Consider the following 13,425-nt stretch of genomic DNA (forward strand, 5'->3'; position numbering starts at 1 on the left):
TTCGCTCTGCATTGCTCCATTCCAAGTCTCTTTTAAGTGTCGGCAAATGTTATTTTAATGCTTTAGATATGTCTGGAACTTCTTGGCTGCCGGCTCTGAGCGGCTTACTCTGACTCGGTCCCACAGCTGTGCAGAGCCTGCTGGGGACTTACCTGCTCTGACAACCACCTTCCTCCCTGCCCTGACCTTCCAGGAGGCGTGGGAAACACCTGCGGCGTCTGCTGAAAGGAGGAAGGTTCTTTCCTGCACCTCGTCTGGGAGGCCCTGCTGGGATCAGACCAGACCCACACGTAATGGCTGAAGGCGGCGGACAGCCTTCCAAGGCATCGCCGGACCGGTGACTGAGCTAGCCCTGGGCACACCCTTCTCCCGGCTTCCTCATTGGTGAGATAATGAATTCCCTACCGTTTGTGCCATTTGGGGGCGGGGCTTCCACTGTGCGCAGCCGAAAGCACCTGAGATCCAGCAGGCGTAAGACCATCCTCAGGGAGGGCAGGTGCTGAGGCCCGAGAGAAGCGTCTCCAGAGCAGAGCACACAGGGTGCCAGGAGTGAGCATCAGCAACTGCTTGTTATTCAGAAGGCTCCGAGTCGGTGTGAGGGGAAGTTAATGCTCACTGGACATGCCTGGAACGATGACAGAGTTCTGGCGGTGGACGGTGGGGTGGTGGCTCAGCACCGTACTTCACGCCCCTCCACGGTACCCAAAAGCTTGAAGACAGAGAGATGTGCATTTTTGCCTACACACTGCGTTCCAAGTGTGTATTAGTTAGGGTTCTCTAGAGAAACAGAATTAAAAGGAAATCTTTATAAACATAAAATTTACAAAATTGTATCACGTAACCGTAGGAAAGTAAAGTCCACAATCCGCAGGGCAGGCTGTGAAGCTGATGATTCCGACGGAGGGTCTGGATGAATTCCACAGGAGAGGCTCGCCGGCCGAAGCAGGAGAGCCTGTCTCTTCTGAATCCTCCTTAAAAGGCTTCCAGTGATTAGATTAAGCATCACTCATTGCAAAAGAGACTCCCCTTGGCTGATTACAAATGGAATCAGCTGTGGATATAGCCAATGTGATCATGATTTAATTTCTATGAAACATGCCCAATGAAGCTGCTTCTAAGGATGCCCTCTTCAGCGCAGGTGAGGAGAGGTGGCTCCAGGCCGCTCTGCTCCATTTTAAGGAAAATCCGAGGATCGTCACATCCCTGTCCCTTGCCCATGGGTGGGTGACCTGGGCAGGTGCACTGGGCCCCACAAGTTACACAGCAGATCCCGCTCTCACAGTCCAAAAACACTCTCGGGAAAGGGGAAAAAGGAGGCTGGCAATGCAAAAGGCAGCGTCTCTGATGGGGCTGAGTTAGGTAATTTCAGGCTGCATTGTCAGGTCCGTGGATATGTGGCATTTTATAAGCATCTTTGCACTTTCTTTCTCTAAAGATAAAAGGATGAGTAATAAGTACTCCTTTGGCCTAGTTTTACTTTCTTCTCTCTTCTGTTTTCCACCTGAAAACCAAGCGATGATCCAGCACTTTTCTAGGAGCTTTGAGCATAAAAACATTAAATCTTCATAACAATGTAATTTAATAGATTTAATTATTCTTCCCTTTTTAAGTAGAGAAAATTCAGTTTCCCAAGATAGCAGAGATATTAATTGTGAGGATTCAAACAAAGATTATCTGGACCTACAACACAGGACAATATTCATTAAGCATGTCTTCCTACACCTTAACGTTAGATCATTAAAGTCAAATTAATGGAAATAGCATGGCTCTGAAGCTAGTAATGAATTATTTCACTAATTTCCTGAATTTCACTGCATAGAAATGGAAATATGATAATCCGATAGGTTCCATGAAAACCTAATTTCATAAATTTTTCATAACAAAAACCACAAAAAATAATCTGTGAGCAGAAATGTTTTGCAAATCATAGTTTCTGAAAAGTCAAACTTGTTTTTACTTGCTAAATTCCCAGGTACTATTAAAATGCTTGAAGATATCCAGGAATACAATGTTTCTCAAACTGGGACACTTTTTGTTAAATTTCCTCATGGAAATGGAATCTTGATGAACACTTAAAATACTGCATCTTAATATGCGTGTACAACCGATGCCATTCCATGTGAATTCTATACTGAGACGACAGAAGAAAACTAATGAGCACTGGGAGACAGCGAAAGCAGCTGATCTATGTCAGTGTACTGATTTAAGTGCACTTACAAAGAAACAAAACCAGTTAAAAATAAACAGGCTGAACTCAAAACATGAGGAAAGAGCCAAAGAACACAACAAAAGAAACAACAAGAAAGGAAGCAGGAGGAAATGGCAGAAATCATTTAAATTGGGGCAAAAATTACAAAATCGAAAATCAACCTTCAAGAAGAAAAACACAGAACTTTAGCCATGCTGATTTATGGGAGGAGGAGGAAGAGGCAGTTTCCACACACAGCATGGATTTAAATGTAGTCAGGGGCCAGGTATTTCAGCTTCTAGGTAGACTGCAGGAAGCCATGACAGCTCTGTGCCCCTAGTCCAAGAAGTAGGGGAAATGATAAAAAAGCAAAATTGCGACATCAGAGATCTGTGGAAGCATGCACACACACACACAGACACAAACCAAGCTATGAAAAAGCAAGAACTTGGCATAATTTAGAGTCGGTGCCAGAATATCAACCATCCTCTCTGAGGTGGGCAGCTGGGCGTGCGATGCACAACCAGCCTGTGGGGGAAAAGACACTTGTGTGGAGCATGAAGCGTCTTCCTGGCATAAAGAGGCTTTTAGAACTTGCTGCTGCACTAAAAGGAGAGGGGGAGCATGAGTGTGGCATTAGAATTCAGTTTAATCTAAAACATATTAAATCTCCGACTTGGCATCCTGTTTATGCTAATCGCTGCAGCACTTAACGATGTTTATCAGGACTTCCATTTCCTGTTCCTTAGAAATGGGCTCAGCTAATGAAAAAAGGTCGGCAAAAGAAGGGCTCACAGAAACAGCGTGCGGCAGCTTCTCATCCTGAGTACTGCAGGTCCGGCCTCGGATGGCAGTGACTCCCTGTTCACCAGGAGCTGGCCTCGCCTGGCCCTCTGTGCACGGTCAATTAGGGCAGAAGTAAAGGCTCAGCCCACAAGGAGACACTCTCACCGCCTGCTGCAGGACCCAGACACAAACGGCTTATAACTGAAGGCCAGCTACATGAGCAAACACGGGCACAGGGTGCTCGTTGCGTACCAACTGCTCTGCCCCTCTGGGTGCCGTGGGTGGACATGGCAGGGTGCGGGCCTGGGCTCTGAGGGACCTACCTATCCCCGCCGGATGCGATCATGCCAAATGAGAGCTGTGTGCAAGGGGAGGGCCCGCTCTGGCAGGAGCCCCCTCCTGAGACCAAGGGCAAAGCCTCAGGCAGGCCGGTGGGTGGTCCCTGGGGGGGTCAGAGCAGCAGCCGGCCACGGGGGGCTCCCAGGAAGGGCCCTGGGAGCGGCTCTGCCGTCCCAACCCTGGGCTGGTGGCTGGGCCTGGGCAGGCCCATCCTTGGAGCGGAGGTGCAATCAGCAGAGAGACTGTCCTCTCGCCCAGGGCCTCTCCCTTCTTTTCGGCCTGGCTCCCGTCCTCTCCTGACTCCTGATTCTACTCTCTGTGGTTTGGCTCGTAGATCTCTAGCAAAGTCTTCTTCTTGGGCCTGGTTCCTTTATTTCCTTTCTGTTTCTCTAATTTCCCCTTGTTTCCTTCGTGTCACCACCATCCTTTTCCCGGGGCTGGGAGCTGGCCTCTGAGGCTTCCGCCTCTCCCATGCGGAAGGGGGAGTGGGAAGGGAGTGGGAGAGGCCCCCAGGACGGGCTTCTCGGTGTGGGAGCAGCTGCTGCAAAAGTGCTTCTGGGTCGTCAAAGGGCACCTCATTCCTGACTGATCAAGAGAAGGGATGCTTTACTCATTTTTTGAATTTTTTTTCCTTGTGGTAACACACACACAACACTGCCTTGTTCATTTCGCTTGCATTTGGAAGCAGTGTTTATGTCTTTGAAATGAGCATTTTCCTACAAAGCTTCACCGGCATTCACTTTTCAACTTACTAACACCAAGGAGAGGTAGCATGGTGCCTTCCAGACCGAGGAGAAGGGCTGCAGGCTCGGCCGCTGCCAGGAGCTGCACATGCAGTGTGACCGGGAGGCTCAGAGGCAGCGGTGGACACGGGTCCTGTGGACACGGGCCCTGTGGACACAGGTCCTGTGGATGAGCCCTGTGGTCGCAGGCCCTGTGGACATGGACCCTGTGGATGAGCCCTGTGGACAGGCCCTGTGGACACGGCCTGAAGCCCACGGTGTGCACAGGAGAGGCAGCATCACTAGGCAAAGGCACAGGCAGCGGCACTTCCTGCGGGCGTCCTCGAACAGCTCCTTTTTCTCTGCGGGAAGCTGACGTGCGTGCACTGGCCGTGGAGCCACCTACTCTCTGCACTTTGTCAAGGGCAGAGCCAAAGACTACGAGAAGTGGCTGAGAGCCAGGCTGGACATACCCGGGGCCCGGAAGAGCCCTTGGTGCATGGCTGCAAATACTCTGAACACTTGGAAAACTAGAGAAAGGGAAAATAACCATAAAGAAAAGCTGAAACTAAGAATGAGTGGTTATTTCCAAATATTCACTCCTCCAAACAGTTTTCTCAATAAACACTCCTAGAATACTCAGCTTTGAATAATGTGTGTACCTGGTAAAACCTCTAAAATAAATTTTAAAAATTCCTGGGAGTTTCTCATGAGTCAGTGAGTGCACTCGCGGGGTCTGGAAGAGGACGCCTGCTGCCCTGTTCCCTGAGAAAGGAGAGGCACCCTGTGAAGGCTGCTTCTCAAAGCACGGCTGCTGCCAGCATCACCACAACCACCTCCCCCACCTTGACTGTGACATGAAACACGGCAGAAGGTGTATTCTGATGTTCTCTGTGATGCAGGTTTGAATCTGTGGTGGGCCCCAGAAAAGCCGAGTTCGCTAATCGAAAAGCTAATGTTCCCATGTAGCTGTGACCCACTAATTGTGGCTGGTAACTTTTGATGGTCTCCATGGAGATGTGCCTCCACTCATTCACAGTGAGGAACCCTTTCAGAGGAAACCATTTGGAGAAAGCTTTAGAACTAACAGAGCCGGTGCAGCCAAAGACCTTGGGAGATGCAGAAGGAGATGCCCCCAGGGAAGCCTGAGGAAATGAGGAGAGAAAGCTAGCAGATGTGGCCATGTGCCCTCCCAGCTGAGAGAAACCCCGAACAACATCAGTTCTTTCTTTAGAGTCAAGTTATCTCTCTCTGGCTGTCTTAATTTGGACATTTTTATGGGCTTAGAACGGTAAACTTGCAACTTAATAAATTCTCCTTTCAAAAGCTGTTCCATTTCTGGTACATTGCTTTCCAGCAGCTTTAACAAGCTAAACCGTCTGCATGAGGCGTGGAAAGGGATGGAGAAGGCCATCTGTTCAGATCAGAGACAGTACCAAGTGAAGAAGTTACTGCCACTTCACTCCACTGACAAGTGGGGTCTGACTCCCGGAGGTGCCGCCCGCTTCTCAGTGTGCCTCTGCTCTGGGGATTGATGAGCATCCACAGTTGGCTCTGTGAGTCCTGTCCACTGAGACAACGGTCAAGGTGAGTCAGCACAAAGTACAAAAAACCCTCGGATTCTCCACGTGATGTTAAAGGGCAGGGTGAACGAAAGACTGATAGGGAACTACTGCCTGAAAAGGTCCATGCCACTCAAGGTCACAACCCACCAAGCAGGAACATGATTTTGATTTTAGACAGCATGTCTGAGAGGCCGGTGGGCATGGAGCTCGGGTGGGTGCGGGGATGCGCGGTGCTGGCCCGCGGTGATACTCCTTTTGCAATGCAGACGCAGAGGACGGTCTCTGCGTAGCTCACTCTGTGTGAGCTTTTTAATCAGCTCTACAGATGAGGGGATGTTTGATTTAGCCAAAACTGTTTTTGCATTTTACTTGTACATTTGACAAAGGTAACTAAACCTGCCTTCGGTGTAAGTTTTCACAGCTGCTTCAAAAAGAAAAGAATTAATGAAGAGAGTCATATAAACAGAATTCTGTTTTCAAAAAACGGCACAGGGATGGCCAGACCGAGTGTGGCCTGGGTGGGAGTGCGCAGCACTTCGAAGGGACATTGGGGCAGGCGGAGGGAGCGTCTGGCACCGGCTTGAGGGTGCATACCGCTCCCGCGGGCGCCTGCGTCGCTCCTGGGCCACGTGGACACCGCCAGTGATGACGTGACCCCGACAGCCCCAACACTCTCGTCCAGTCAAATTCAGTTTTGTCAGAGAGAGACTGTGGGGCCTTTTCCTGAGGGGCAGGTGTCCCCTGACCTGGAGAGACCTAGCGGGGACAGGCCGCAGGCTCCCAGTGGTACCTGGTCGAGGCAGTGGCTGCGCAGGAAGCTCAGGGCCTGCTGGATGCTGCGTGGCAGGGGCTGCCCGGTCCTCTGCACGTGGACCATGAGTGGGACGCCGAACACGGCCCTGCCCCTGTAGTCGGGGACCTTCATCCTCCTCATGAACTTGGGCACTGACCTGCAAGGCACAGAAAGGGGGTCACGCCTCTGGGCACATGGGGCGGAGCAGTGGGGGGCCCCGGGGCTGCCGAGCTTCAGTGAGGCCCACTGGGTGCAGGGGAGCCACAGTCTCCCTCCCAGGGGTCCATGGTCTGGGGACGCACTGCCCACGCCCTGGCCCGGCTGTCACTTCTGATGACGCACATTAGCGGGATGCGTCGCTACCTCCCTGCTCCCCACTGCGGGCACACCTCTCCTGTCTACCTTTGACATGGGTAGCCCTGAGCAGCCCCAACAAGGCAGCACATTTAAAGGTGCTTTGGGACGGAGGAAGAGGAAGTGAGAGGAGGTGAAATGCATTTCTGGACCACATACTTGCTTTTCTCAGACCAGCTGCAATTTCTTTAAAGGAGATTATAATATGCAAGCACATACTGATTTGGATAAGCCATTCATAACTTTTTAAAGTATTTTATAAAAGCCTGGTCAATTATTTTACATAGATGATATATCACACAGAACAATTTGGACACATCACATTTTTTCAAACCTGCCAAATCATGTAAAACAGGTTCATGGTCAAGTTCAGCATACATGTCGCCAATTCCTGGTGACAAAGCCTCAGTGCGCACTTTCGGGTGTGCCAGCGGCACAGAGGCTGTGTGTGAAGACTGGGTGCCTCCGGCCCCCCCACGTCTTGAGCCCACACCAGCCCTGAGAGAGGTAGTAGGTGCACCTTTGCAAACCCCAGGCGCATCTTGTGCCAAGTTTACTTTTACTTCCTCTGTGCACAGCCAGCCACCCTCTTCTGGTCTTTCCTCTCTGGGATCCTGACCAACCTCCCCAGAAGCCAGCCAGAGCCACACAGGAGCAGGCCGAATCCAGCCAGTGGGGCCAGGGGTTTCCAGGGCCTGCCCGGAGCACCGAGCCACCTACCGGGCCCAGCTGTGCTTGCTGGACAGGGAGCAGCTTTCCACGACAGCCGTGAGGCGCAGCAGGGAGAAGCGCCGCAGCAGATCCAGCTGCCCGGCTGTCTGGGTGCCGATGAGAGCCGATGCCGCCGCCGGCCGAGGCTGGTATGAGAGCTGGACACCATCTGAGTGGAGTCGCCTGCCAGGGACACCATCAGGGAGGCCCGTTACCTGGGGCATGTGCTAGGGGACGCGGGCCTTACCGGTTTGCAGGCGGTGCACCAGCGAGCTCCCGGAGCAAGGAAACGACAGCGCAGAGGGAAAGAGAGGACACGTTGGGACAGACAGACACACATACCCAAGGGTTCCCAAAGTCCCGACAAACCTGAGAAAGTCAGGGCACCTGTTTCACCAGGAGGTCTACAGAGCAACACAAGAAACTGCTGTGTTCATCCCCAAAGTGTTGACAGCAGCATGGAGACAGAGAGAGGCTGAGAGGCCCAGAGAGAGGGAGGGGGAGGGAGAATGTCCGGGCCATCGTGCTGTCGCGCCCCCTGTCCCCCTGCACTTGGGCTGAGAGGAGCCTGGGGGTGAAGGCCCGGGGAAGGCTGAACCCCTGCAGGGCCATCGCCTCAGCCAGAGACACGGACAGGGGTGCTGATTCCGCTCGTGGGGCTGGCCCAGGGTCACTTTTTCAGGGGCCTGAAACAGTCATCGTAAATCAGCTTTTATGTGCTTTGTAATTGGCATTTTACACACCTCAGACCTCATGAATTTCACAAAGGATTACTAAGCACAACATTTTAGGAGGAGCCACCGTAGTCGGCCCCGCTGTGGGCCCCAGGACGCCTGTGTGCGGGAACCAGCGAGCTCACGTAGGAAGCTCAGATGAGGTTCTGGAGCAAAAGCAAGAGTGGCTTACAGGTGAAGACCCAGAAAGCTTAATAGTGAACACGGACTCTGTTCCGTGCCGCCTGCGCAGAGGATCCCTCTGGCTGAGCAATTCCTAACCACGCGTGTGCCCGAGGACAGCTCCCAGTCTACACTGAGGGCTCTATAGATGGGTTGGTGAGCCACAAAGAACAAGAAGGGGATTGAAATGCACGTGACAACTGCCACTCACCTGCTTGGTCTGGTCAGAGACGCCCCGACACCGGAGTCCCTCCTCTCTGTGGCCCCGGGGGCCTCGGACTCATTGAGAGACGCCCCATCTCTTTCGACGTCACTGGGCGTGGTACGACCTTCGGAGATGGAGTTTCCTTCGAAATCTAGGGTGATCCGGTTAGGAGAGGGGAAGGGGACGAGACTGGGCTCACCGACCGAGCCGTCCTCTGTCTGTAGTTCAGGCAGGACGTTTCTGGACCAGCTGTCCACCACCTCCTGGAGCCCGCTAACATGCTGCAGGACGTCGTCCAGGTGGGGGAACAGGTGGTCCTTCTCCAGATCTAGGAGATCCCCTGTGCTGGCGTACAGGTGGGCGCCTGGCACATTGTCGTAGATGCTCACACGGCTTTCCCGAGGGCAGGAGGCCGCGAGTCGGGGCTCCCTGGCACTGGGGCCCTGCTGCCCGCCCAGGGATAGGCTGCCATCCCTCCAGCTGTCCCCGCTGCTGCTGTCCATCGGGGAGAGGCTCTCGATGGAGAGCGCCTTGGGGAAAGTTCCCGGCTTGTGATCCTTGGGCACGTGCACCACCAGGCTCTCCTGGGAACGGAACACATGGGCGGCGCTGCAGTCGCCTGCAGCCTGCGGCGCCGTCCCAGCCAGCACGTCCAGGTCTTCCAGGTACATGCCCCCTCGCTTGTGGGCCTCGTGGCACCTTCGCTCCTTTAGGCACGGTGTACCCATTCCGCCCCCGCAGTCACTGCTGCACTTGCCGGAGCCGGGGAGCCCTGGCCTGCAGGCTGTGGGCCCGGGGCCCTGCAAGTGCCCATTGGCGAGGTGCACGGCCGTGACAGCGCCCTGCTCCTGCTGCATCAGGGGGCCGCTGAGGCCCAGGCCCCCCGCCCATCCCTGCGTCTTAGACCTCCCGTGGCCTCCTCTGGTCCGTAGTGTTTCCATGCGCTTCAGAAACGATTTGGCCCTGGCCCTGGCCGGCTTTTCATTCTTGGGGTGCAGAGGGCAGGCGGAGCTGTCTCTGGGGGACGGGGGGTGGTGGAGGCCGGCGAAGGTGGCCTCGAGCATGGCTGGGCTATCCGGGCTGCCCAGCCCAGCACCGTGGCCTGGCGGCTCCCTGCCCTCACTGCCCCCGCTGCTCTCGCTGTGCAGGGAGGAGACCTCGGGCTCACTCAGGTCGGTGAGCACGCTCTCACTGCTGGGGGTGGCCCGCATCTTCACAGCGCCCGGCGACCCGTCGCGGGCCCCTCCGCGAAGCTGCGTGGGGAGCTCATCCACGCGGGACCACCTGCGGCTGGCCCTCTGGAAGGTCCATTTGTTGCTGATGCACACGTCCTCTTCATCCGAGTCGTCGCTCTGAAAAACACCACGACAGAGGCTCGTGGGCAGGGGCGAGGCTGGGACAGGAGCCCAACGGGGCAGGCGGCCGGCCGCCACCCACTGTCCCTTCTTTCCTCCCGGCTTTGGGCACCACTGACCCTCCCTGCCCCATTCTTCATCCCCTTTGCCCTCTCTCTCCCTGGAGGCTGGAAGGACCCCTCCTCAGGTGGCCGAGCTTCCTTCCTCGGGTTTTCCTAGGGTTGCAGCTGCCTCTCTAAAGCCTTGGCTGCTGGCAGTGAGCAAAGCTGCCATTTGACTGGCCCGTGCCTGTGCAGGACGCCTGGGTGCTCTCTGCACAGGGAAACGCAGCTGCCCTGACGGCTCTTCCCCAAGAGCTCTGCACCCCGCTTCTGCTCCCGTGCAGTTCAGAGCTCAGACTCCTCATCTTTCACCCCCAAACCTGATTCTAAGTCAACAGAAAAACTGGCAACTTCATTCCTTAAAGTAGAAAGCCGGGAGCGTCCAGAGCATGATCTGCAAAGCCCGCTGGCCAGCTGGGGCTCTCCGGTTTTCAGGAGACGAGGGTGGGACTGCTTGGGTGGGGTCTCCTGCTACCCAGCCCCATCCTGGGTCCGCACCTCCCCCCATCTCCCACGCTCACAACCCTGTCTGGTTTCACCTGAATCTGCAGCCCCAGGAACGGCCTTGCTGGCCCTGCATGTCCCTCCCGCCCCACATGCAGGTGCGCCGGCCCTCCCAGGGAAACCTAGTCGCCAGCCACCGGGCGTCCCTGAGCCCATCTGGAGAGACTCTGATCTGTCCCCTTTCAGCCCTCAGCTGGGGCCTCACCACCCCCTCCATGGCTGTCAGTGGACCCAAGCCAGAAACCCTGCTGCAGCCCTTCCCCTCCACGCAGCTTCCCTCGTGCAGCCTCTGCCCTCGCCCTCCACGCCCCGGCCTCCCTGCTGGCCTTGGGGGCACCCGGCGCCCTCTCATCCTGACCGCAGCGGGCATTTCTTGCCTCATATCAACCGTCCCCCCAGTTTCCCTGCGTAGTGTGCCCCGGCCCCTCCCGTGCCCATCTTCTTTCAGGACAGGGCCGTGAATGATGGCCTCCTAGGGCCCCTGCCCAGCCCTGGGCCCAGCTCACACTTCACATCTCTCTGGAACCTTCCCTGACTGCCCCCAGCACCTGGCTCCAGGCTCCCTGCTCCTGCAGCATGTGCTTCTGCATCTGCTAAAATCCTAACAAGCCCCTGCCCTCACCCCTCCAGCTGCTAAATGGAAGCACATCAGGCGCATTTCAAAATTCCTGTTTATATCCCTGCCGTGCCGAGCACAGAGTAACCATCTTTATATGGTACTTTCACTGACCGAATTAAATTTATTTCACTTTGGCATCTGGTTCTAAGACCTGGCATTACCAGTTCAGAGCTCCGTGACACTGGGCAAGTTACTTACCCTCTCCAAAGTCTGCTTTTCTCATTATAAAATGTGATTAAAAATAGGCGCTACCTATTTTTTGCTGATGGGGCTTGTGAGTTTGTACAGATCCCTTATGGAATACTACTTACTTTTCAGCGTTTGTTCAAATGTGCTATCATTTACATATCTAACACTCCCCTTCACTCCCCTTTAATTTTGCAATTATTCTTTGAAAATCGAGATTCTGTCCGAGTTGGCTAATTGATAAACATGATCATTCTCATTTAAGGTAGAAGAACGGTTAAAAATCAAGACACTGACAGAGAATTCCACAGCTTTGACATCACAACAGGAAATTAGCTTTGATTTTTTAAAACAGGTGTGTGAAGATTTGGCGAAAGCGTTTAAAAGGTTGTAATTGAAGAAAAAGAAAAGGTTGTAACTGTGCAAACAGAAAAAGGCAAAAACTCTGGGATGCTGACTAAAGATGTACTCCCTTTGTAACGTTTCTACTTCTTTCCCTGTGATCGATGCGATGAACGCCCCATGGAGGTCAGCTCTGCACGAGGCACTGTGGGTGCTGGCACCTCACACGGCACTTCAGGAAGCAGCTGATGCTAAGTAAGCATCTGAAAAAGGCCTTTTAGCAAATCACTTTGGGGAAGACAAAAGAAGGATAAGTTGTCAAAGGAAATTTAGATATTTAAAAACAGAAACTATAATATTTAGTGTTGGCTCCAACTAGCCCTCTCAATCTATCCCAAACCCAGTTACTGATGCCAGCAAACCATCTGTGGTTTTACACATGTACTGGACGTGTAAGGACGCCTTTGTTTTGGTTAAGAAGTTGTGCCAAGCTATTCCTCTGGGCTGAGGGTGGAAAGCCTGCCCCTGTCTACTAGTTCTAAGAGTTTACTGAACTAGTTGTGGCCGACAGGAAGAGGTTAACAATCAAATCAAGGGAGGTGAAAAAGTGTTAACCTCCTGAAAAAAAGAAAGGCCAACAGTTCAGGGAAATTTTGTATTATTTAGATTGTTAGAACCACAACAAATAAGCAAAAACCGAAGCAATAAAAAACAAAAACAAAACAAACAAGAAGAAAAGTGGCCGTTTTGTTTTGATGTCCTGTGCACACAATATTAATGCACGTAAAAGAGCCACAGACAGTTTCTATCTGTCTCTCCAACCCATGAAGGTTTTTTCCAGATGCTGTAAATTATCATTATCCTTGTTTAAGTGCTGATTTAAAAAATTTTCTTGGGGTGCATGGTCTAGGAATCGAACCCGGGTTTCCTGCATGAAAGGCAAGCATTCTACTACTGAATTAAGTGCTGATTTTAATAGTTGTGCTGGTTTGAAAGGATGTATGTACCCTAGAAAAGCCATGTTTTAATCCTAATCCCATTTTGTAAAGGCAGTTGTTTCTTCTAACCCCTATTCAGTACTGTATGTTGGAAACTTTAGTTTGTCTCATTGAGATGTGACACATTCAGTGTAGGTATTAAGCTTGATAGGTGGAGATGTGTCTCCACCCATTCCAGCTGGGTATTGATTGATTTTATGGGAATCCTTTAAAAGAAGCAGCACTTTAGAAAAAAGCTGGAGAACAACAAGCAAGAAAGCCATGAGATTCTAACAGAGCAAAATGCCGCAGAACCATGAAGCAGAAGGTCTACCAGCCAGCGACTTTTGGAGATTAAGAAGGAAAATGCTTCCTGGGGAGCTGGAGAGGAGGCTAAGCAGATGACACCATGTTTGCCATGTGCCCTTCCAGCCGAGCGGGAAACCCTGACCATGTTTGCCAAGTGCCTTTCCACTTGAGAGAAAAACCCTGAACTTCATCAGCCTTCTTGAATCAAGGTACCTTTCCCTGGATGCCTTAGTTTGGACATATCTATAGACTTGCTTTAACTGGGATATTTTCATGGCCTAAAACCTGTTAACTTGCAACTGGTTAAATTTCCCCTTTTAAAAGCCATTCTGTTTCTGGTAAATTGCAAACTAGAACAATAGTCCAGCTTAGTCTGCTTCACTCTGTAAAGCTCTGTTTGAGATGCTCCATCTTCATCTGGCAGCGCTCCCCCCGATGGAAGGCGTGCTCTGCACATGCGGTGCCCAGCAGGC

General features: G+C 52.7%; 1 protein-coding gene across 1 annotated transcript in view; it reads right to left on the bottom strand.

The window, feature by feature from the left end:
- The window catches only part of STARD13 (StAR related lipid transfer domain containing 13), a 77,829-nt gene that overhangs the window by 14,290 nt on the left and 50,114 nt on the right, over positions 1 to 13,425 (bottom strand). The window contains exons 5-7 of the mRNA XM_077159010.1: positions 8,566 to 9,911; positions 7,468 to 7,641; positions 6,391 to 6,550 (exon numbers count right to left, since the gene is read on the bottom strand). Of these exons, the coding sequence (XP_077015125.1) occupies positions 6,391 to 6,550; positions 7,468 to 7,641; positions 8,566 to 9,911 (1,680 nt within the window). The remainder of the gene's footprint in view (positions 1 to 6,390; positions 6,551 to 7,467; positions 7,642 to 8,565; positions 9,912 to 13,425) is intronic.

This window comes from Tamandua tetradactyla, chromosome 4 (genome assembly GCF_023851605.1).
Source record: "Tamandua tetradactyla isolate mTamTet1 chromosome 4, mTamTet1.pri, whole genome shotgun sequence".
Taxonomy (NCBI): domain Eukaryota; kingdom Metazoa; phylum Chordata; class Mammalia; order Pilosa; family Myrmecophagidae; genus Tamandua; species Tamandua tetradactyla.